The sequence below is a fragment of the Coturnix japonica genome, chromosome W, assembly GCF_054131305.1.
Source record: "Coturnix japonica strain WE chromosome W, WE-NBRP24, whole genome shotgun sequence".
Classification (NCBI taxonomy): Eukaryota; Metazoa; Chordata; class Aves; order Galliformes; family Phasianidae; genus Coturnix; species Coturnix japonica.
The window spans coordinates 6,924,601-6,949,068 of NC_140701.1; the positions used below are offsets into that span (position 1 = coordinate 6,924,601).

The following is a 24,468-nucleotide window of genomic DNA, read 5'->3' on the forward strand; positions in this document are numbered from 1 at the left end:
GCAGGGCCTTGGGGCCCAGGATGGAGGAGGACCAGGCACAGCTGGGGCCAGCTCAGGGCCCAGAGCAGAGGGGGACCAGGCACAGCTGAGGCCACTGCAGGGCCCAGGTGAGAGGGGAACCCAGCACAGTCGGGGCTGCTTTGGGGCCCGGCACAGCCAGGGCCTATCCCCCTTTTTTGCACATATGAAATGCTCCCAGCTGTGCTGCACAGCAGAACATCTTTCAATGGAGATGAAAGCCTGTGAAATGAAAGAATCCTTTCTTATTTCTTTCACATTTGTGTTTGTTGACTGCAGTTCCAACCAGGTGGACTCGCAGTGTCTTGCAAGTGACACCTGGAAGCAGGTACAGACTGGAGACCCAGCACCCTCAATGTCCAGGTGAGTAACAGCAGCCAAGGAGGCCTTTGGGCTCTGCAGGGTCCAAGTGTGGAGCATTACACACAGGAACAGCTGAGTATAAAGACAGTGGCAGAGCTGCAGAGCTTGCCATAGTAGGGAGGCACAGTGGCTCAGCTCATTTCCCACAGTAACACAGGAAATAAGAGCCATGAGGGAAATGCAGATGCCTTCTGCCCCCATCAGAGGGGAGGAATGAGCTGCACTTCCACAGAGACATTCCTCTCACAGCCACTCACACCTCAGGTGTGGAGGGACGAGCTGGGGCTGCTGGTGGCAGCTGTGGAACACTGCCATCTGTGGTGCTCCATCCTGCCCTGGAGGGGCATGTAGAGCTGAGGACCTTTGTCTCTGCACAAATGACTGCAAGCAAGATGTAGCAGAGGGAACATAAAGCATTTAATAACTTATCATACAAAGCAATGAGTAATAGAAATGACAGTATTTCCAACCAAATATCCCCCATCCTAGCAGTCATGCCTGATCTCTACAGTCCCACCCAAACAATTTCCCAGCCCCCTCCAATTCATCCTCACTATCCCACCCCTGAATTTCCCTCCCCCAATTCCTACACAGTAATTGCCCACACTAATTACCAGCATGCAGGGCATGGGGAACACCTGTTCCTTGTGTGCAGGCACCTGGAAAAAGAAGAAGTGTCAGGGAACTGGGGGTCTGTAGCAGGTTGTGGAGGCTCTGCATAGAACATAACCCCAGACCACAACCCCATCAGCTGCTGGAGCAGCAGCATCCCTGTCATTGGGGGATGTTGCCAGTGGTGGATAGGGACACAGGGAGAAGCCACACCTTGGTGTAGCTCTGATCTGCTCATGTCCAGTCCAATCCTCTATAGCACTTTCCATCTTCTGTCCTTTGTTCTTAACTGTATCCTTCCTTCTCTTCTGCTCTTTTTCTTTCTTTTAGGTGTCTTACCTGTATCTGCTTTTCCCCTCTTCTGTTCTTTTACTGCTCTGGTCAGCATCCAGTGTCTGCACCACAACTCTAGGTTTTGGGATCGAGAAAGGTACACAGGGCATAGATTTGTACAAGAAAAGCTCTCTTGCTGTGCCCAACAGGTGACAAAAAGGGGCCCTCAGGACCACAAAGGCAGCTTGTTTCTCCAAAAAAAAAATAAACTTAATTCTTTTCTTTATAAGAAGCATTAGAATCTTACAGAGAAGATGAAAATCATCTTCACTATGCTTTTAGACTGCGCATAGACTAGACCAAGATGTGTGGTGTTGCTTTGATACCTTATGAGGAGCACCGGTATCAGTGGATGAAGCTAACATTGTCTCAGAAGCACAATAATGGAGTACTTTTGTTTATAGTTGGCCTGAATGCAGTACAGGAGTGTGTTGCAGTAGTACTTGTTCTGAAATTCTAGGCTCTGACTAAGAAGTTTAGCAGGGTCCAAAGCACTTGTGAAAACAGTAAAATATTATTACTTCCTGTGTTAACAAATGAGTCTGTTACAATAGGATGATGAAAATAATGCTGCTTTAATGTGCTAATCTTCAAACAGAGGATCTAGTCAGATTTCTAACTTCCAGCTCTTTAATTTTAGAGGTCTAGTTTGGAGCCTAGGGGACACATACAAGTTTGCCTGCGTATTAAACCCTTTACGGCACGGGAGAGAGCAAATGGGTCACAGGTAAGGCATTTATTTAATCATAAACAAAAAAACAACCCTTAAAGTATATATGTTTTCTTTCCTGTAAGATGACCTTTTAAAACTTTTTTCATGCCTGCATTACTTGTGCTTCCTTGTAATAGGGATGTGTTTCACTTGAGGACTCAACAAGCATTATACTGAAGTCCCCTAAGAGCTCATTGGGAAGAATGAGCGATAAAACTTTAGGACAGGCAACACAGAAGTTCACCTTTTCACAGGTAAATTAATTGTCTTTAAATGATTTTAAGTTATTTATGGAAAAAGTTGCTTGTCTTCTGTTACTTCATATAAAGCAAACAAGTTTTTCTTAACTGTCTTTAGAATTATCAACGTGTATCTGACTCCTTACAAGTACCTAAATATTGCTTAAACAAAATAAAGAGATTAACCAGCTTCTTGGTAACATTCAGGTGTTTGGACCTGAAGCAACTCAAGAAGAATTCTTTGAAGGTACTGTGAAGCAACCAGTGAAAGAGTTCTTAGAAGGATGTAATTGCCTTGTTTTTACGTATGGCGTTACAAATGCTGGGAAAACTTACACATTCCAAGGTATGAGCAGAAATGCTTTTTCCTTGAATTAATTTCTTAAAGTGAGAACTACTTCTAGAAGAGAGAGATGTTATGACTTCTTACCTAGTTACTCAACAGGCCTTGTACGTTGCCTTCTTTTGAATACTAGTAGCCTTGAAAAGTCGTCTTCTTCCATAACAAATATTACTAAATTTACAAGTGTGTAAGACAGCATACACTACAATAACTTTGGTTTTTGTTCCTACTATAAATGCGTGCATCTTAAATGCTGTTCTTTATTTGAAGGCAAAGTATGTCTGAGTTTGTTTGATTTATTGTAGGCAGAAATTAAACATTCTGAAACATTTGATCAAGGTATTTCAATCTTTTTTCAAATTTCTGATTTTAGTAATAACAGCAGCATAGAAGATTGTGTTCCCTGAGCTTTAGCAGTACAGAAATAATACATCAATCTCCTTTCTGGCTGGGAGCAGTTGTTTTTTATGTTTAATATTGTCATAACAAATGAAACGATTGGGTTCACAGGAAACAAGTTCCCCTTATTTCTGTTATTTAGTGTTCTGTTACTATGTATTTCCAATAGTTTTATATGCGTGGAGCTGAAGACTTTCCCATAGTAATACCTTTTTAGGACTTAAATATTAAGAATCAACAGGGTAGTATGTTCAAAAATTATCTTTCTATGCACCTTCCATACAGCACTATAGAAATTCTTCTGCGTATTGTCCTCTCTTGTGTTCATGACTGACTTTAAAACACTGAAGCTTGCTTGGTATTTAGTGACAGTGGAAAAACTAAGGCGTGAAGTAGGCAAGATGTGGAGGTAGTTGTGTGCTCCAAGAAAAGGCAATGGGAAAGGAGCTGAGTTACTTTAACAGTTTTTATGAGACTTGTAGATATTTCTAAATAGGGTTTGTGGGACGAACGGAATGTTGTAGCAGAGACATCACTCTGGTTGTTATTTCAGGGTTGTTTCAGAGCGGGAAGGGAGCCTGGTAAGCAGTTGAAAATCTGCACGTCTGTTAAATGTGGGAGTTTGCTGTGGGTTATTTTTTCTTCTTAAGGCTAAGCTTATGCAGAATATTCTGGCTGTTTTAAAGTGATGCCCTGTAATGTCTAAGGAATGGGATGTGAGCTGATGCTTAAAGCCAGTATTTTTCAGGGAACAGTCTAGTAACACTGCAAACATTGCTTCAGACTGTAGCTGGCCTCTAAATTCTTTGTGTATACTTTGAGATTAGAATCAGTTATCTTTGTCTTCATTTATGTTTATATGTTGCTTACAATAGTAACCTGGCCCTTCTTTTGTGTATTGCTTACAGGGACAGAAGATGATGTTGGTATTTTGCCAAGGACGATGGATATGTTGTTTAAAACTGTTGGAGGAAGGCTATACACAAAAATGGATCTGAAACCTATTCGGTGGAGAGATTACGTAAAACTGACTAATGACAAAGTGAGAGAAGAAATTGCTCTTAAAAATTCGTTGCTTCGTCTGACAAAAGAGGTAGGAAACTACTTTATAAAGAAATGATGAGTACATGCATCTTGTGATAGTTCAGTGTTATCCTTTCCATTCTGTAATGAAAGAGGGTTCTGTATTTACACACAGTTTTCTATTTGTCTTTCTGTTCCTGCTGAAAAAGAATGAAGCATCTTATTAGTGGTGTGCTACACCACACTGGGGTATTTTAGTTGTGGAGTATGTTAACTTGATCTTACTGATGAGGTGGTTAAGTGTGGACTTCACAGTGTGAAAGGCAGGTGGCAGTAAAATTCCTTCTGAATTATTTCAAGAGCACAGCTGAGTATGAAGTCTGGCTCCAATGATATTTAAGTATTTCGGGGAAAAACAACACCTGTCTTCTACATGAACCAAAGATGTGTAAAACTGTTCTAGGTTTAGTGAGTATGTGGAAAGAAAATGCAGTGAACAGCTATATGCTGATCTCATCCTACTCCATTAGAGAGTTAAGATGTGATCGTGCGATATAGGTGCCTCCTCTAGTTTCAAGACCCGTGTTCCTAGGTAAAATACTTGACCTTATAAGCTAAGTAGGTACAAGCTTTGCTGACTATACAAAGCCAGATCTGGGTGAGTGTCATGTAGATGAAAACTTCTATGTTAAAAGTTTTACTTCTAAGCATACTGTATCTGGTAGGTGAGATTCCTCCTCTTCAGTAGATGAGAATTTCTTTCTACTTTTGTGCTCTATAAAGAAGCAACACAACCTGAAGCCTGGGAGCTGAGTATACATCTATGAACATCATGAGATCTACATGTTGGGAGCTATTCTGTATTTTCTATGACCAAACTACTTAAAAATATTATATTTACAAAATTTAGTCATAACTTCATTTGTGTAACACTTTGATAGCCTGAGTTAAGAAATAATAAGCTGCTTATCTACATTAAGTGATCAAGTATTCTACCTTAACTTCCTTTTCTGAGAGTTGACCTAATAAGCCATAGGATATGGAAGTCCTGAATTAAGAAAATCCCAATAAGAAAAATATTTCAGGAGTCCAAGATTCATGAAGGGTAAAATGCAGATTATAAATGGGCTATTGAAAATCATCTTATTAAATAACTCCTTTTCCTGTTGGGGATTCTCTCCCTATTTGTTCTTTTTCTTTCTGAATCAGGAAGCTGAAATGCATCAGATCTTATAGTAAAGGAATTGTCAGAAATGAGTAGTAAGGTGAAACCAGTCAAAACGTGTAGCCAGGATTTTTGTGTTGGCACCTTGGAACTATACTGTATTGTTTTCTGGTAGAGCAATACAGCTGCTTTTAAAATAAATAAATAAATAAATAAATAAATAAAAGCAACCAGTGGTGTATTGGTGCTGTACATCAATAATAAATCCTAAAGTCTCTGTTTTCTTTCGTAGGTAGACCATCACAACAGCACTAATGACAAATCCCCAGCTGATTCTAAGGGTATGTTTTATATTAAACAGTAGCAATTAGAAAAGCTTCTGTAAGGTCAACGACTGGCTTTTTTGGCTAATGCTGATAATAAAAGGATTATTTAGCTTTTATTTGTAACAGAACGGAATAATGGGCAGGACATCTGGGCAGAAAACAGAAGGAATAAAATGGCTAGGAGACTACTGGGACATCTATCATAACCTGGTTTTATGAGGTGAAAGTAAAACAAAGAAAAAGAGTATGATTTCTGATAAGATCCCTAGTGGTTTTCCGACAGGCCTTTAGGGCACTTAAGAACTCACTAAATACTTTTTTTTCCCTAAAAAGTCAGAACGAAGTGTCCTTACTAGTTCAGTTCTCTATATTGTAAAGACTGAAGAGTTCTGAATATTTCTAACCCAACTATAGATGTTAGATTGGGTTTTGGAAGTGAAAAAGCAAGCTTTATAGCAGGCGTGTCTTTGCAAATGTGTAGGGCAAGCGTCTTGACTTCCAGATACTTGGTGTTTGTATGAGAGGTGGGGGTTCTCTGTGTTTATGTTCTGGGAAAAGTTTTAAGCTGTAAGCTTAACTATTACTTATTTTTAAATGCAGCTAGTTTTACTGTCTCTACATTGACTTGTAATATTTTCTACTTTGCAGGTGCAGAAAATCTCTCAGAAGGATCAGACCAACTTAGCAGATTATCTATAGATGATTTTGTGAAGTTCTCTGGGTTTCATTTTTTGAGATTTACAATGAATGTTTTTATGATTTACTGGCTCCTTTATCAAATGACAGAAAAAAAAGGACACTTTGCCTTGCTCAAGACATCAAGGGATATTCTTACGTAAAAGGTAACTAGAATACTTTGCAAACTGCCAATCTTGTCATGCAATAGTGTAACATGTTTCTTCTGAGATAGAAAACTCTTAAATGTGTTCAGTGTAGCTCTAGAAGTGTCTGCTTGAATGTGAAGGCAACAAGCTACATGTACGTATCTGCATCTTCAACAGTATTCTCCTTATTCCTGTACTTTGCCCATAAAGCCTGTGTGAACTCCACTGCCTTCATCATCCTTGAAAATGAGAGCCATACAGTCGTTATAATGCAGACAAAATCCAGATAACCCATCCCCAATAAAAACTACAAGCTAAAACAAAAAACTTCTCAGATTGACTTCTGCACCAATGAATACAAACTTTCGGCTTCTGTAGTTTAAGAACTTAGCTTTTGTACTTTCAGTACTAAGGCTGCTTGCTTAATTTGGATGGAACATACTTTAGTATACTGGTAGGATAAACTGTTGTGCTATACTATACCTTGCCCTTTTCTGTGGGAGGAAGAATCTTAGTCTTATCTGCCATCAGCTTGTCGTATGTTTGAGGCAGAGTTAATGAAGTATTTTATTGTCTTAACTAAATGTTCTTAGTTTGTATACCTTATTTCTTGTTCACTTTCTCTTTTGCTAGCGAAGCTTGCAAAAATCACTTTTCCTTCTTTTGAAAGGTTTGCAGTGGGTTCAGATTTCTGATTCTAAAGAAGCTTTCAGACTTTTTAAACTGGGACAGAAACACCGGAGTTTTGCAAGCACAAAGCTAAATACTTGCTCCAGCTGAAGGTGGGAAACTTTCACTAACATTGGGTGTAACATAGTGTGGGGAAGAGGGATGAATGAAAATATTGTTTATGGCTTTTTTTCGGGGAACAGGCTTTAAAAAGGCTTGATATCTAGTGTTCCATGTGATATTTTGTGACAGTTTGTGATTCTAGTGCTTTGAACAAGAAGGTTTAGTCCTTCAAGCAGATAAGTGCATACAAAAGCTAAGTGTTTTATCAAAAACTCTCAACAAAATAACTAAGCCTTCTTCCATGTAAGTAATGGTGGTTCATGAGGGGGAAGAAAAGCAAAATAAACCAAGACGGAATGTCTCTTTAAAAGGTTTAATGCATCTAGTAGAATTATTGTTAATTGAATCTGGAATAAATCCAGCAGTGTTTTGAACAGATGTTACAGATTTTAGAAAATGTGTGTATTTCTGGCTATTGACCTTGCTTCATTTCTCCTTTTAGCCACAGTATATTTACAATTAAGGTACTAAGAATTGAAGACCTTGAAATGCCATGAGTGACACGAGTCAATGAGTAAGTTCAGAGCAGAGTTCCCTTCTTCTTTTAGGATGAAATTGTCAGTTACTTTCAGTATTGATGTATTGATATTGGGCTACGGACACTAGGTTCCCTGATACAGCCTCCTGTATGAGTGGTGGTTCCCCATTTCCTGTCATTATGCAGTACTAAACCATCAAGTTGTAATGCTGTTCTATATCTTGTGCCCACTGTTCCACACAGTGTTCCTTTATCCTTCTCACTCAACTTCTGAACTAATGTAAATCCTCAGAAGGAAGAATATGGCAGAAAAATGGAAGCTGTGTTGGAAAAGAGTTTGGCAGGAAGTAGTGTGCAACTTCACTAGGAAAGCAACATTAAAAAGCATGAAAGGGTTCAAGAAATTGTTCCTCTAGGAGGAGTGGTTGTGTTGGAAATGATAAATAATCAATGTACATTCAAAGGCAAGAAAACTTAATTTTCCTTATCTGCCTTCAGATTATCACTGTGTGATCTTGCTGGTTCAGAAAGGAATACCAAGACGTGCAATGAAGGTGACAGACTGAAAGAGAGTGGAAATATCAATGCATCTCTCCTAACTCTAAGCAAGTGTATTAGTGCACTCAAGATCAGTCAGCAGTCAAAGTAAGTCCTTGTACAAACTGTAAACTAGTTGTAGATTTCAGATATCATGTACAATGTTTAAACTATTGTTTAAAATGCAGAGTACGAAACTATGTTATGAGTGAAAACTATCTGTAGGCTTCTGCAGATGTGTGAAGACTTAATGATCTAAGAAAGTGATCTATAAACTTGCCTTCTTTTTGTTGTTGTTTTTTGTTTGTTTGTTTGTTTTTTCAAATAAAACCATTCCAGTTCTAAATTTCTGAATGTGTTATCATAGACTTAAGCAAATTAGCGTTGTGGTTTTTGTTTTTTTTTTTTTTTCTGGCCTTGCCTTCTCAAACAAGTCCTGGGGCAGATTATAAAATTTGTTTTCACTATTTTCACTTTAAATGTGTGAAATGTTAGACCTTTTCCTCCTTTGTTAGTTAGTTGCATTTATCATTTAGTTCTGCTGTAACAGTTTTCCTCAGGGATATTGCTGTGCTTTGTCCTAGCCAAGAGACATGGTCAGAATATATATATTATATATATATAATTTGGAAAAGGAAAATTATATATAGATATATATAATTACATATATACATATAGATATATACAATTACATATATACATATATATATATTTTTTTCCAAACCTTGATGCAACTTCATCATTCTTTCTGATCTAGCTAACCAAATTCAGAGAGAAGAAAGCCTGCTTGCTACTTCTGTCTGAGGTTGTGCTCTAAATGAGTGCAGACAGAGCTTTCTGTATTTTAAACAATGTAGTATTTATTTACAGTCACAGCTGGATATAATTGCAGAATTCTCTGCTGATTCTCATTTGAAGGTGTCTTTCTGTCCCAAAGATTAGGTGAGCTCTGTGTTCGTGAAATGCCACACTGTGCCTGGTAGCCTATTCAAATTCTGTTATGCTTAAAAGTAGATGAAAATAGGCCTTGCTACTGGATTAGTCTCTTATCTGTCTGTCCTTTCTAGGGAAGAAGGATTCCTTAAAATTAGCTGCTGCTTAAAGTGCTTTGATTTATTCAGAACTCTTTTATTTGTTGGTCCTGATCACTTGAAATTTTAACAATATGGGGGAAATGTAGTGATGACTTTGATAGTAATTTTCTTTAAAATAAGAACTCATTTACCACTCCTGCACTAAAGCTACTTATGGGTCACGTGTGTTGTGACAGGAGCGTAGCTATGTGAAGCTTTTAGCTCTGTTGGCAGAATTCAGTAGCTGTAAAGAGTCCAGCAGGTAACCTCACTAGAGAACAGTGTGTTTAGTCACGCTTTAGGAGTTCTCTCCTAATTTTCTGTACATCACCAGCTGTTTGATTCAGTGGCTTAACCTTGGTTTAGGAAACACCAGAGATGTTGTGATAAGTATATGCTTCTTTATTTCCAAAGTATTTACTATTGTCCTTTCCTAGAGACAATATACTGAGAGAGTGGTTATCTCTGATTTTGTTGGGTACTGTTTTCTTAGAAGTAGATAGGTCAGTTTGCCAGATGTGGTAAGGGAAAGAGAAAGGTGAGAGAGAATTTAAGCTAACGTGAGGCTGTATGACCTATCTTAGGCTGGATGTTGAATGTACTTTTTGTTTTAAATGTTCTCGTGGGTTGTCTAAGAAGATAATGGCTGCATAGTAGCTGGAACAATCATACAACCTGTCTGCAAACTAGCAAAAAGATTAAATTCAAAACAACCCACAACTCAAAATGATTTAAAGACTAGTGCAGTTATTAATGTGTTGTCTTCCACTTGGATAGCTCTCACATTGAAATGAAGCTGTTAACTTCTGCTAATGGGATTTGTTGTGGTTTTTGTCTTCAAAGGGTGCAGCAGCACATACCGTTTCGTGAAAGTAAGTTAACACACTTTCTTCAGGGATTCTTCAGTGGAAAAGGGAAGATACACATGTTAGCAAACATCAGCCAGTGTGCTTCAACCTATGAAGAAACACTCAATGTGCTAAGATTCTCAGCTATTGCACAAAAAGTGAGTATGTTGTAGTCTATTTTGTTGATCAGTACTTATGATTTGCATTTAAAGAAGAAAATCTGTTCTTCTAAGAATATGAATCTATTTGTGTAGTATCTGTAGTGAATCTGGGTGTTTGTCTCCATACAGCAGTCAGGATTTTTAATTTAGTGTTTTAGTTGAGCTTAATTTTCCTGCAGAGTTTTCTAAAAATCTCTACTGGGGTCTTTGTGTTTCTTTGGGGTGTGAGGGCAGAAGCATCTTCTGAGAATCTCATTCCTAAAAAGTATTCAACCTAACAAGAAGCAACTTGTTACATCTGGAGGAGATTTTATGCTATTTACTTAATTTTTCTCTCTTCTCAAAATATGATCCCATGTAGGAAAGCAAATCCAGCTACCCCATATCTTGCTGCTGTTGTAATTTTGAATATTGTCCAGTTCAAGTGTTGACAAAAGAAGTGGAGCAGTAAAGAGTTTGAAAAGCTGTGTTACGGCCATCAGATGCTTCAGTGGGAAAGTGGGGGTTAAGCGGAATGGGTAGGAGTGAGTGCTATGATATAACACTGAAGAGGTTAAGCTGTCAGATCAGTGCTACAGTCTTGATGGAAAACTTTGAAGTGCTGAGAGTTTGTGTTTGAAGCACAATTGATGGATGTGTGCCCTTGGATTGTGGCCTTATCTGAAAGAGGTTAAGTGTGAAAGTAGAGGGAGCAGCCTATGAGGGTGATGTGGCGCTGCAAGACAAAGAACTGAAAAGATGATGATCAGTTGCATTGAATGCAACTGGAAACTCAAAACATAAAAAAAGCAGAAATCTATGGCTGCATGAAGTGGCAGTTCTTGTACATTGTTTGCCTAGTGAAACTCTTGAGGTTAAAAGCAGGATTGGAGTCTGCAATAACTCTTTTGTAATTTCTTGAAAACTGGTTTAAGTAGTGACCAAACATCAAATACTATAAAATATATTAGCTGTTACTAGAATGCCACTTATCTTCCCCCCATATGAATCACTGTCATGTTGTATGTGAATTTGTGAGGTGGGTTTTGAAGCTGAAATTAAAAACTTCTTGTATGGCTGTGTTCATAGTGGCTATCCAGACTATGTGTAGAAATAACAGCTATTATGTAGTCAGCTATTCACCAGTTTTAACTGATTATAAATTACGTTTCAGGGTGGAGAACATAGCATAGTGCCTGACACCTGTGTTGATCCTGAGGGCATTCTTGATTCTGTGCATTATGATGTCATGGATATTAAAGAGCAAGCTGAGGCAGCACATAGTTCCATTGTATCCCTGGGGGACCCGAAGGAAGATACTGGCTGGTTTGAAAAGCAGCTGGAGAAAACTAACTTTGAACTGATGGAGACCAAAGAAGAGCTACCAGAGAAAAACACCAAACTACTTAAAACTGAAGAAGAGCTGATGCAGAAGAACAAAGGTGAGTTATGCAATGTGAAAGGTAGAAGACAGAAATAGTTCATTAATCTAAAAGAGAAATAACCAGTTTGAGTAGGAATTAGAGGAGATGTTCTACCTTTGGAACCATAGCCTGTAGATAAGTGATAGTTTGTTCCTTGTGTATATTCAGGTTCAGCAATTCCACGGTTTTTGGTTATTTCTTTTTTTTTTTTTTCCCCCTCTCCTTTAAACTGCAACTAGCAGCTTTACGCTTTCGTAAGTATGCGGTTAAATGTCTATATCTTGATTTTTATTTTATATTGTAATCTCTACCCTTCTTTATGTCTTGTTGATGCAATGTTTTCGTTCCAAGGAATATAGAAAACTTTTGAATCACTCCCAATAAGTGAAGACCACATGCAAATTAATTAATCTGTTCAAAAGCTACCTAAACGTTAGAATATCTGGAAAAATTGATTACTTAATAAACTATCTATTGGCTACTTATGTAATACAACCTTTTCTGTGTGTTACAGACTTTGAAATGCAGGTCATTAAATTGGATGAGTCTGTTGAGCAACTTAAAGAAGCAACTGAGGTAACTTTATCAAGAAGATGTTGTGTAAAATTGTTTTAATACCAACTTGTGGTAGCTTAAAATGCTATTCCAGTAGGCTCCATTATCAGGATATCTCCACGTTCTATGCAGTCCATAAAACTTTATCCTGACTAATGTTTTTCGAGCTACTGAATATGTGAAGACTAGCTTGATTAAGTATGTGTGCATACCACTTCTGGTGGTTTTTGTTCATTTTTTGATGTTTGGTAGCCTGAAGTAGCTCTGAAAACATTTATAGTTAATTCTGTCACTCAGATCTCTAACCTTGTAAGCTTAGCAACTTGACCCTTCTTAGTCTCTGACTGTCTGCATCACTGCAACTTAGTATTTCCATGGTATTAAAGCTGACTGTGATGAGTAGTCATGTCCTCACCTATTACTTCTTCCAAGAACAAGGCTCCAACTCTATCTGTGAGATTGTGTGGCCTGAACACTTCTGAAGCTTTTCTTTTCATAAGCTACTAAATATGAATAATCAGTCCTTGGCAGTGCCAGCATGGCTTAACAATCGTCATCTTGTAAGTAAGGAAGCTTCACTTGTGGTCAAGGACACAATCTAAAATATGCGTGACAGAGCTGACTAAGCTTTAAGGTTGGATTATATCTGTCACGATGAAAGTGATTTTAGCAGCTTAGCAGAACTGTGATGTGATGAACTTGTATGAGAGCTGACCATTTGCTCTTTGACCATGTTTGTAATTTTGTTGACTTCTTGGAAACAGGAAATTCTTTGATAAACTGGTAAACTCTTGATTGTGTGCAAGTCTTTTACTTTGTAACCTGCTAGGCTCTTGCTTTCCCTTGTATACTCTACCGAGTATTGCACTTGTCATTATCTGAAGGCGTACTTGTTCTGTCTGCTATTGAGATTTGTAACTGATGTCTATAGAGTCACCGGGTAAATATTTTAGCTGTATGGTTTTGTGTAAATATTTGCCTACAGAAGATTACTGAGACTTAAGTGCTCCTTTTGTTAAGCTTCAATGTAACTGATCTTATATCAATACAGGAAAAGACTACCTACCATTTAACTACCATTAAAGCAGAACCGGCAGAAGAGAACACTAATAAAGGAACTGAAAGCAGCCAATTTTCAGTGCTTTCAGTTAAAGCACTGAAACAAGAGAAAACTGAGTTGGAAGTGGGAAGAAAGCGCAGTAGTGATGAAGATAAGCCTACTGTGGAAGAGCCACCTCCAAAGAAAGGTACAGTTTCTTCCATTGTTGAACAGGGTGTCTTCCAAAACAATAAATTGCTTCCTATTCCGGATAGGAAGCAAAAGGCTGTGAAGCGCGTACCTTATGGTATAAGGAGAAAAGCCACTGTGTTAAACTGTAAATAGAAGTAACTGTTATGTAAATATCCCTTTTTCAGAAGGTCCTATGCTGTTCATTTTTGAATGCTTAAAAATAAAAGTTTTTTGCACTATTTTTTTCCTTTTTGCTGCATTTTCCTCATCTGTTGATGCACTTGCAGATTTGGTAATAGTTTTAAAGCAGTTTCTCTAGGATTGTTTCAACTGCTGTTGCTGATCTTCTGAGTAGCATCAGCTGCTCAAGTGCTTTTTTTTGTTTGTTTGTTTTGTTTTTCCTGAAGCAACTATCAATTGTTGACGACCTGCTAATTGCTCGCTCATGGGCAATATTTGAGCAAAATGGTTTGGATAAGCTCTGATGCATTTAACTTCACTTCTGGGCACAGCTGAGCATCAGTGTTCCTAGAATTACGGAAGGCATATGCAATGTAGAAGGGAAAATCTAAAACTTAGCTGTATTCCCTTCCTTTCTTGTATTCCTGTTGCAAAATATGTGCAAGGGAGAAAGTCAGGGCCTTCTTTGGATGAGATGCTGTTCTTGGATGATTTGTCCCTGCTGCCTTTATTTGGCATAAATATTGAATCCTAATGTGACCACTGAATGGCATCACGTATATGCATCTTACCAGAGACTGATGGAGGGATGTGGACTCCTCCATACTCCAAATAGTAGTGGGTTTGTTCTAATCATATGACCAAAGCTCTCATTTAAAAATTGCAGACAAAAAGGTTGAAGAGTTAAGTAGCAAAGAAGCAAATCTGATTCAAGAAGTTATGCAGCTGAAAAACAGCTTGGAGCAGATGAAACGCTCTCTTCGGGAAAAGGAAAAGAGTGAAATGGAGAAAGTGCAACGTATAGAATCGTAAGTAACCACTGAGTTAACTTAGAGCCCTTTGAGAATGAACTAGAGTTAAAAATAGTTAATGGGAACAACCCTTCGACTTAATGCATCTGCATGCTTATCAATGGCCAAACTACTACTTTAGGATGTTTTGGTATGCTACTTGAGTTCCAAGGGAAAACAGGAGTGTGCAAGGAAATAAAGAATAATATGGGGATTGCTGGTGGTTTTGTTGTACATCCCTCAGAATAGCATCTGAATAATTTATTGCTTCAGCATCTGATTATGAGAAGCAAGCTGAAATTCGAAAGTAATTGTTTAAATCTTGTCACTGGTCTAGATAGATTTAAGAGTCTATTTACAAATAGAAACCAACAGGCAGGGCATGGATGAAGCTGTAATTGCTGTTTCCATGAGATGTGTAACAGTAATGTTCTTTGTGTCTTTATTTTTAACATAAGGCTAGAAAATATTCTTTCTGAGAGTTCTGCCCTTGTACTGAATTTGAAAAAAGATTTGCAGAGGAAAGAAGAAGAGTATGCAGATCTAAAAGACAAACATTCTGATGCCGAGAAACAAATTCAGCAAGTACAAAGCGAGGTTTGTAGTCAACTGAGATATTTTTTTCTGTAAGATTATGCTTGGCTTTCTGCTGTTAAAACTTCTCAAACTTTAACTATGAAGCTGGAAATTTCACACTAGTGTGGCTAGCAGCAAATCTTAGGTAAAGTTGCCATTGAAGCTCTAGAAGGGACCAGAAGTTAAAACATGGTTTCACACAGATAATGAACAGAGGAAAGTAAAGTTGGTTGGTAGTCTGGAATAAGGTTTGTGAAGAGAATAGCTAATCTGCCTCTGGAGGGGACTTGTTATTATCTCTACGTTACTGGTGACTTGCCATTGGTATCCGTGGTAACTCCAAAGCCTAAAACCTAAGTCTTGTGAAAAAACGCTGATAACTGGGAAGAATGCTATTTACTTGAAGAGAAATAGACTAATTTCCAGAGGCTCTTTAATATAAGCATGTATATTTTTTTTCTTCAATTTCAGCTTCAGTGATGTTAATAGTTAAAATTTAATTATTAAACAAGAAGATATCTTAAAACCCATTTTGCAGGATCTTAGTCTGAAAGTTTATTGGGTGTGCTTGGGGTGGAAAATTGAAGCTTAAAAATGAATTCATGTCTTCCTTGGTAACCTTGCACTTGCTGTCGTTTTCCTACTCAGCACTTGTTTGTGAATTCCTCTTTATTTAACAAAGAAGTATTTGGCCAGGTTGGATTACAGAAGTCTTTTAATGAACCGTGAGCTGTGCTTACATTACAGGTGTCCACGATGCGTTCTGTGGAGGAATCCCTCAGGAACAAGATGGAAGAACTTGAAAGGATTAATAACCAGTTTAAGGATGAGCTGGATTATAAAAACTATACTATCCAACAACTTAAACAGGTATTTTTCTTGCTCTTAATTTTTATTAAATGAATGATGCAGGTTTTCCAAGCAACAGGAAAAAGGTCAAAAAAAAATAAAAAAATTGGAGCAAAATGAAAGTGGCCAACTGAAATTAGTGGTAGACCATGAAAGATATTCAAATAATTAGTCACTACAGAGCACTGGCAGATTGTTTTCAATACAGTAATCTGCATAGTAAATACATATGTAATACATGCATATAACCTGATCTTGTTGAGTGACATCACGATATGTTAATTGAAATGTCTTACCATAAACTCTTTTTATCAGCTTGAGTCCTTATTTATGCTATATGAAAAACTTATTAATTCTAGGCTGTCTTAAAGATTCTGCTTGTTTCTACTGTGTATGCTTTCCTTTCATCATGAAATATAGGAGCTGGAGGAAAGGGACCATAATATTCAAAAGTGGCGTGAGGAGAGAGATCAGTTAGTTGAAGCTTTGGAAAAACAGCTCAAAACTTTGGCTTCTAATGCCATACAAAAAGAGACAGAAATAGCAGAACTGAGACAATCTGCCTTAAAGGATTCAAGCAAGGTCAGCTCTCCTTTCCTCCTACCTGATTAGCTACCCATAAATTCTGTAAGACTCCTGTACCTGCTCTTTGTATTCTGGGTGTGGTTCTGTTCTTGAACACTGTCGTATTGACATCATGTGCAACTAACCAAAAAAAGCACCAGCTTTTATTTTTGTTCTTCAGAAACAGAATTTATGTTAATTACTAAAATTTCAATTTTTTCAGTAGTTCAGATAAGCAGATGTCAGTTTGATGCTTATGATCCTACAATCAGACTGGACATCTGTAGCTTTTTCCGATAATTCACAGCATTTCCGGATCCCAAGCTAGGCTCAATACTCAGACAGTAGTTCTGTCTCAGGTTTCTTACTTTCTTTGCTTTCTCTGAGGTAGTATCTACAATGGCATGAAAAGACAGAAGGGGACGTGGAGAGAGATTAAGGGAAGCATCAAAAAGCAGAGGGGGGATGATCTCTGGAAGTTGCATTTCTTATTTCAACATCCAGCTTTTAATCAGGATAGCCAATCTAAGCCGTAGCATAGAATTTCAGAAGCTAAACAGAAGACTAAATGAGTTGTGCTCTTTTGAGAATGTTTGGATTCACTTTCTCTGAGAAGAAAGATGTTCTCATAGCAAAACTTCCCCTACAACTGCCGACTTTCTCACAGTACCGAGGATTTGGGAACAAATAAAAGCTCGGGTTATTATATCTTAAGAGAGATGAAGGCTGAAGCACATAAGTAAAATAGAAGAATCAAAATATATTGTATTACAACTTCCCAGGCAATTCTGTGACTACTGCACTTGTAACAGTGACCGTACAAATCCGTGAAATGTTACTGTTCTTGAATAGTTAAGTGTTCTAGCCTGCAATTCTAAAACTGATGCTACTAAGTAATTGCAATACTGCTTGTGTGTGTTAATTCCTTTTGCCAATCCCACAACTCAGCAGTTTTTACTGTTTATTAGGATAATGCAACTGTGATAGAAGAGTTAAGAAAAGAACTGGCTGACAAAGATGACTTTATAAAGGAATTAAAACAACGCATTAACCACAGTAGCCCTCAGTGTTTGCCAGAAATACCTTTACTTGAAGAAAGACAAAGTAGAAGGAATGACTCTGTAAATGAAAAGGTATGATTATATTTATAGAAAGTAAGTACTTAACATCTTGTTAACCCCTTTTTGTTCTTCTGTTTTCCTAGGAGATACTGGAGCTAGAATCATTTTTCTTAGCATATAGTCCTTTAACTACATATTCAGTGATGAGTACTTGTTGGTTCTTTTTGTCTTCCACTCAAACACGAGCTCTCATCTTCTCAAAAATATTTTATTTACTAGAACACCATCTCTCTGTGTACATTATGGAACTTTTCCATGCAGTTTTCCATGTATTCGTATGTGGATGCTGAAGATCAGGCAGAGGTTTAGCCTTTGGTGTTCTAACATAGCAGCTGTGAGCGCGCAGAGTATGGGGGGAATGGATGACAAAACGACCAGCGTTACAGATTTTGTCCCTAACTAATGTCTCGCTTTCTCTCTTTTGGAGGCAGAATCCTGCCTGAGACTGTTAGTGAGACCCAGTAGGGTGTATCTGAAGATCACACAATGAATAGATGTTACTACCTTCCCACACTTGTGCTGTGTTTCAGCTTACGTGTTCATGTGGCGTCTGAGCTTGAGGTTTTACACTGTAACTTTAGAAAACTCGAGATATTTTGGAGGTCTAATGCATAGCCTAATCTTTACTCCTTTTAAATATTTACAGCCTAGGAAACAACAAAGCAAAACTAAAACTGGAGAAAGTATTCCATTAAGATGCAAAGCTGAAGACAATTATTTGTCACGTCGATGTACTAGGAGCCTCACTTCATTAAATGAATCTGAGGTTAGTATGAAACTTCAGATCTGAAAATGTTGTGATTGTATTGCTTTTGATAAGGAATGAGTAGGAAAGGTCTCATGTTCTCTAAACAATTCCCAAGTTTTAATTTATTTATCCCTTTCAAGGTGATCAGATCACCTGTTTTTATAGCCTTTGATAGGAATAAAAGCTGTTGAAACAATTGTGTGATGAATTTTTGTCAGGTGCTGTTGAAAACTCTCCTCATGTTAATGCTTATGAAGTGGCTCATGATTAGATAAGTTACTTGGAAAAAATTCATGGAGCCACTGAAACGGGCACAGCAAATTGAACTTATTTTCTACCTCTGCAGGATCTCTGGACATTGTTTTGTTAGCAGATGATGTTAATCATTCCTATATAAGTTTTTAATTGCTAACTTTCATAAAATGGCAGTTACATATATTTTAAAAACAAAGTATTTATTAACCAACTTGATTCTTGGAAATACAGTGGGTGGTGATACTCCATTCAGATTCTTAGCAGAGCCTGATAAAGTGGCTCTGACTACTTTTTGTCTTTCTACAATCTTTGGTAACTTTTTGAGAGGAAGAAGACTCCCCTCAGGGGGTCGGAACAGTGTAAGTAGTAAAAGCTGCTAGTCTGTGTTTGGGACACTGGAGTTTGCTAGTTACTAGCAGCAGTAGAAGCAGCCATCTACCATTTTCTGATGTCCCCAGCAGCCTGTCTTCCATGTGTTCAACCAGCATCTGAACTCATTTTTGATATGCTAGCTGAATTCCTGCCATAGAGAAGGAGGAGTCCAGGTGATCTCAGTTCTGACTTTGTTGTTCCTGTTGAGAAAAACAGGATTGGGTGGATTGTGGACAGTAAGTGCTGCTGGGGAAATGCATACTGACATTTCCCTGTCACTTAGCTGTGCATTTGCTGCCATTTGACCATGAGCAGGTACATGATAGCCTTCAGCTTAAGTACGGTGTCATTGCTTGAATGTCTGAATTCTCTCCAGGGAAAAGATAGCAATGGAGTTCTTTAATGACTTGTACTGGGCTTGCACCTTTCCAGCTGGACCTTACTTATGTAAATAACATCTCTAGTGTAGAAGAGGAAGGGCAAATTCCCTAAGATAAAGCTGGAAGTTAATCGAACACTTGAATCAAATGCTCCTGTTCCTGCCCAGTTCTGACGCAGCAGAGTTGAGATGAAGAAAATCGTGTCAGTTCTACCACCATTCTCTATTAAAAAAAAAGTGTAGTTGTCTGTGCCCTTGAGAAAAAATGACTTGTAAAGTATCAGGCTCAGTTTAACATGGAGAACTTTTTTTGTGATCATAGATTGGAAATAATTTTAAATGTAACAAGTTCTAGGAAAGAAGGGTAAAACTCTGCTGTAACTGAAATAGACTCCTTCTGTTACAAGTGTTCTTACAGCAGGAAAATCGAATGCTTACATATCCTTTTCCAGATGCTTTATAGCTTTTTAATCTCATGGCTACCTTAACACTTGCACTTAAAATTCTTCTGTGCTATCAGGAGCATTTGGAAACTGTCCTCGACTCTTCTGGAGTGTCCGCAGAAAATGGCAAAACTAGTCGGTTCCCAAAACCGGAGCTGGAAATCCCACTGACACCTCTGCAACCTGATAAGACGGAGATAAAGCAGCACGGCAGCATGGTACCTTTAGGAGTGAAAATGCCTAAGGCAAAAAAGAAAAGAAGTGATGACATGGATGAGGTATGACCTAGACCCAACAGAAAACAAAATATCTGATGCCTTTTTACCATTCTCATTTAAGCATTAAAAAAATGCTATTTCTACCTCAGTAAAGTAGTTGAAGAATTTAATCAATGAACTGCTTTAATGAACAAAACTAATAGCCAAGCTCAGTGATAATGGTTTAAGAGAAGGGAATTTCTCTTAACTCCACTGTGTATTTTCTTTGAAACCTGTAGACATAAATCAGCTTTTTAGACATCATGAGATGTCTAATACTGATATCTTAATGTCCTGTTTTTATAATTGAATGCTTATTTATTATTTGATTTACAGTGGAATAGTTACCACTAGCAGATACTTCCCTACTATTAGCAAAAGTGTTTAAAGTGTTCACTTTTGTGACATCAATTGTTCTTTCCAAAAGAATCATGGCTGAAACTTGTCTTATTTTCCCAGGATTTTGTGAAAAGTGAGAGCACGAAAAATACAAAATCTGTCATGGCTTTTAATTCACCCTCTGCAAGTGACGAGAAAATGGTTGGTTTTTGTTCTAGTTTTGAAGCTAGCTTGGGACTTCCTGTAATTGTGTGGTCTCGTACACGAAAGAAGCAGTGTCTTATCCTTATGTGTATACCTGAATGGGAATCTTACATGCTTATGAGCTCTTCCTATTAAATTCCATAAGCTAACCAAAGGGCAAGTCAGTCTGTCCCCAGAGCGTGTAATGGCTGTACTGTGTAATGATTTGGAGGGAAGGATATTGCACACTGAATAGTTGGGAAGAGAAGCTTTAGTGTATTATCGTGTTCTTTTGTAAGTGAAGCCCTTGTATTAAACTAAGGTTCATATCATTAATATGCATGGCAGTTATTAAAAACAGGTGTTCACATGTGATAGCAGTATCCTTGGCATGGTCAGAGTATGAGTAGTAGATTTTTCCCATCTGTTGTCTTCTGTTTTGTATGTTTGTTTATTTTATGTAATTAGAACAGCTTATGTAAGAAACAACTCCACAGCTTGGGAGCTACTTTTAAAGAAACTACTGCCTTATTAAGAAACTTTCAGAAACATATGCCTTGAAATAGCTGAGATTTTGACAACTCCCTAAAGGGTATAAAATTGTCTACATTACTTGCCGTTGTGGTATCATCAGCATAATGAACAGAGGTGTCAGTAGTAAAGCTCAAAATGTCAACTTCAAATAACGTTGAACTAAAATGAAGTTTAAACAATGCTCTTGTTTCACATGTTCACATCTCTGTTGAACAGAAATCTGGAAAAGACTACTTCCTGAGAAAGCGAGTATGTGCTTCAAGACTGACTAAAAAGAAGGATGAAACACTGCAAGAAGTTGGAGATTTTATTCAAAGCTCTCCTTCTATTATACACTCTGAAGGTTGGTGTAGAATAAGTTTTATTCCATGTTTTCTAGACATTGTAGAATGCCTTGTTTCTGCTGTAGGCTATTAATGTATGTGTTCTTAGAGAACTTGTCTGCCATGTTAAGTTGTCCTTTGATTTATGAAGTAAATGCATTTATTCGTCTCTTCAGAGATTCATTATTACATTTGTGAAAACCTACAAGTATACAGAGAAAGTTGGTTCTGTCTTGTGCTTCTGTCAGCACGAAAGTTAGGCCTGTCGTTTAACTCCTGCTGAAGTTTCTGACTTCCAGCGACTTCTGAGCCATGATTGTCTTTCATACTCCATTTTAATGCGTGCTTTAAGCTGCCGTACCTGAACCTATAAACTGTTTCAGCTATAGAAGCAATAAAGAACCTCGACGAACAAATACAATTTCTGAGTATTTTCACTTAAATTTTACGTGTCATTTATAAACCAAGTTTGTTACGAAGCTTTTTTTGCATTCAGTGATTCAAAGACTCACAAAACCAGTAAGTTGATTGGTTTATGTATCAAAACAAATTTCTTCTAGCCAAGAAGCTGATGTCAGCAGTAAGTTCTCCTAAATCAAACGAACCTGAAAGTCTCGAAGAAGGAGAGACCAAGCCAAAACGATCCAAAAGGAAGCTGTATTCCACTGTCGTTTCTGGCCCTCTAGATATACCTGCTTCTTCGGTAAGCGATTATACTGTAGTCTTGGCTTAAAATAAACTACTAAGGAGTCCAAACAGACTGGAGGTTTCATCTATTTGCAGGAGGAGGTTGAAAGTACTGAGGTATTTCTTTATTCTACCAAGTCATTCTTGTTGGTCTTCCTGCTGTTCTGTTTTAGTTTGTCCTCAAAGATCTCTGTGTTTGGCTGGCTTACAGTTTACTAAGTAGCTGATGTAGCAATCACAGAGATGTCTTCTAATTTGGAATCATAGATAATTTCAGTGTGTCGGAGTGGGATTATTCTACTACACGCTTTTCTAGAGCACAACTTACACAGCTTTTTAGGTATGCTTAAACTATGATCTCCTGTCTAAGCCAACTTGCAAAGGATCTGATGTGCCAGTTTCATGACTCTGTCGGCAGCTATTGTGCTAAGAACATTCTTGCTCTGTTGGAACTGCATCTTTTAATTATATTAGAGTCCTTTTTCTGTTCAGCATAGTGATCATTTGCCCACACTGTAATATCCCTCTGAATTTTTTGATGATTTGACGAATGATAGGGGCAGAAACCAAAATGTTATTTTTTTTTGTTAGAGGATGAAGAAGATGAGAATTTCTTTTCTCACTGTAGTTCTGAGAACATGGAACTGAACCGAGAACTGAAATTCTGGGCAAGTCATAGCTACAGGGATTGAGGCTAAAAATGTTTTCTGAACGCTTCATGTTTCACAAAACAAGTATTATAATACTCTTTTGAAAACAAGCATTTCAAAATGAAAGCTGCCTTCAGGCTTTCCTCAGATGTGTGTGCTTTTTTAAGATAAACAGGATTTTGTACATTCTCCATATTTGTTCCTTGTGATTAAGCTGCATTAAAATGATCTCGGTATCCCATAGTTTTCTGAATAAAATATAATAAGCAAATTCCATTCTGAAATCCATTTAGGGGAAGAAATATGTTTGCGTGGGTCAAGAAGAGCTTGTCAGTCTTGTGTGAAAAGATGAGTAACTTTTGAAATGTTTTCTTCAGGAATCTGAGGAACAAAAGAACGAAAGTGATCATCTGATCATCAAGCGACGGCTGAGATCCAGAACAGCTAAAAAACCTTGAAGAAGCATGTTTGTTCCCCTTTCTCAGGACATACTTTTATCGTATTATTAAAACTGGTTGTTAATAAACAGTAACAGTTACTCCGTTGTGTTCTTAAATTTGTATATAGGTGTTTGTTGCAGAACGGCGGGAGAAAAGCAGACGACCACACCTGTCATTGACATATGATCAGCGAATCTCATTTATTCCTTGGCTGCGTGTACCTTTATAATACGGATCATTAGCTCATACATATTGCAAAAGTGGAGCTCATCATTGGTTCCCAATTACATACCATCCCCGAGTATCTTAACAGCTTGTTGTTATCAACTGAAAGCTACTCCCTTGCTGAGTTCCCAGAACCATGGCTAGTTTCTCACCATCCCAGGGCATCTTGTTATTCTCACTGCCCTTGCAGGTGGCATGACTGTTAGATTAACTGCACCGTGTTTACGACCCTTCTCAGCTAACTAACTGTAAAAAAACACTCTCTACACATGATAAGCATAATTTCTGTCCATGATTAGAAATTAGGTCCTAGTAATTGATTTAATTGCTCTGCTATTCTTACGGGATCCCCAGTTAAGGAATCAATTTCCTCCTTGAATCTCCTGACTTCTCTGCTAGTAAAAATGGCAGCTTAGCATTCCCTATTTTCCTTTGACCTAAGGAGACTTCCCTAAGAGGATAATGTGAAGTATTTGCAAGATTAGTATTAGAGAAAGGAGAACTCTCCAGGTCCTGTTTATGCTGTTCCAGTTCCCTCAGTAATTGAGAGTGCATCCTCCCTCTAGGGCCCTGCATGGGATCAGCAGCTCAGCCAGTCCCCTTCTCTGGAGGGGTTGCTGCTGCTTGCATTGATCTAGAAATTGTGGGGGTTGAGGGGGGGGAGAGGGAATGTATCTAAGGGATCCCATTTATGATCTTTCTGCTTTTTTTTTCTTTTGAACTTTGACTCCTTGTGAGGAACTGTTACTTCTTGCACCCATTCAATGTCATAAGCCAATTCTTTTTCAGAGAAAGGAGTATTACTGTTTACATATAAATTCAAAGTCTGACAAGCCCAATCTTTGTCAGACCCCTATTTTGGTCAAAATAATGATTTTCCCTATAGTGGCTCTCTAGGCTTTTTGTATACAGTATTTAAATATCTTTTTCGTTATCCCCAGTTTTGGGATTATTTTTCCAATTCTGAAGCTTCTCCCCAAGGGGCTTATCTTCAGGCACAATTCTGGGGATGCTTTTCCCTTGTACTTGGCAGCTCCTATTCCCCTTATCTCCAGAATGATGCTGCGAACTACTCAGCTCACACGATTCTTGGATTTAGGGCCCATTCCCTCTGGAG

At 38.0% G+C, this 24,468-nt stretch overlaps 3 protein-coding genes across 4 annotated transcripts in view; 2 read left to right on the forward strand and 1 right to left on the reverse strand.

Moving 5' to 3' along the window:
* Window positions 1-24,468, reverse strand: part of LOC146754426 (uncharacterized) — a 599,901-nt gene that overhangs the window by 562,207 nt on the left and 13,226 nt on the right. The gene's annotated exons all lie outside the window — the stretch shown is intronic.
* On the forward strand, window positions 273-10,247 carry LOC146754448 (kinesin-like protein KIF20B). Of its 2 annotated transcripts, none has more exons than XM_085527632.1 (9): window positions 273-381; window positions 1,967-2,053; window positions 2,176-2,292; window positions 2,485-2,623; window positions 3,928-4,112; window positions 7,028-7,139; window positions 7,592-7,663; window positions 8,126-8,272; window positions 10,081-10,247. In XM_085527632.1, the coding sequence occupies exons 3-6, from the start codon at window positions 2,242-2,244 to the stop codon at window positions 7,118-7,120; spliced, it is 468 nt and encodes a 155-aa protein (XP_085383758.1). In that variant the 5' UTR covers window positions 273-381; window positions 1,967-2,053; window positions 2,176-2,241; the 3' UTR covers window positions 7,121-7,139; window positions 7,592-7,663; window positions 8,126-8,272; window positions 10,081-10,247. The 2 variants fall into 2 exon arrangements, with proteins under 2 accessions (XP_085383758.1, XP_085383759.1); XM_085527633.1 differs by having other exon boundaries at window positions 8,155-8,272; window positions 10,081-10,238.
* On the forward strand, window positions 7,660-23,346 carry LOC146754449 (kinesin-like protein KIF20B). The gene is made up of 13 exons (XM_085527464.1): window positions 7,660-7,663; window positions 8,155-8,272; window positions 14,263-14,424; window positions 14,865-15,003; window positions 15,730-15,852; window positions 16,252-16,413; window positions 17,364-17,528; window positions 18,163-18,282; window positions 19,791-19,991; window positions 20,430-20,510; window positions 21,243-21,369; window positions 21,910-22,052; window positions 23,064-23,346. The coding sequence occupies exons 1-13, from the start codon at window positions 7,660-7,662 to the stop codon at window positions 23,142-23,144; spliced, it is 1,626 nt and encodes a 541-aa protein (XP_085383590.1). The 3' UTR covers window positions 23,145-23,346.

What these genes read in the sequence shown, in the direction of transcription:
- LOC146754448 (XM_085527632.1), top strand. Translation starts at nt 2,242, where the DNA reads ATGAGCGATAAAACTTTAGGACAGGCAACACAGAAGTTCACCTTTTCA. An exon ending in GAAAACTTACACATTCCAAG is followed by an intron (nt 2,624 to 3,927) that starts GTATGAGCAGAA and finishes TATTGCTTACAG; the next exon opens with GGACAGAAGATGATGTTGGT. An exon ending in TGCTTCGTCTGACAAAAGAG is followed by an intron (nt 4,113 to 7,027) that starts GTAGGAAACTAC and finishes TTCTTTTGAAAG; the next exon opens with GTTTGCAGTGGGTTCAGATT.
- LOC146754449 (XM_085527464.1), top strand. An exon ending in CTATCCAACAACTTAAACAG is followed by an intron (nt 15,853 to 16,251) that starts GTATTTTTCTTG and finishes CATGAAATATAG; the next exon opens with GAGCTGGAGGAAAGGGACCA. An exon ending in CTGCAAGTGACGAGAAAATG is followed by an intron (nt 20,511 to 21,242) that starts GTTGGTTTTTGT and finishes TCTGTTGAACAG; the next exon opens with AAATCTGGAAAAGACTACTT.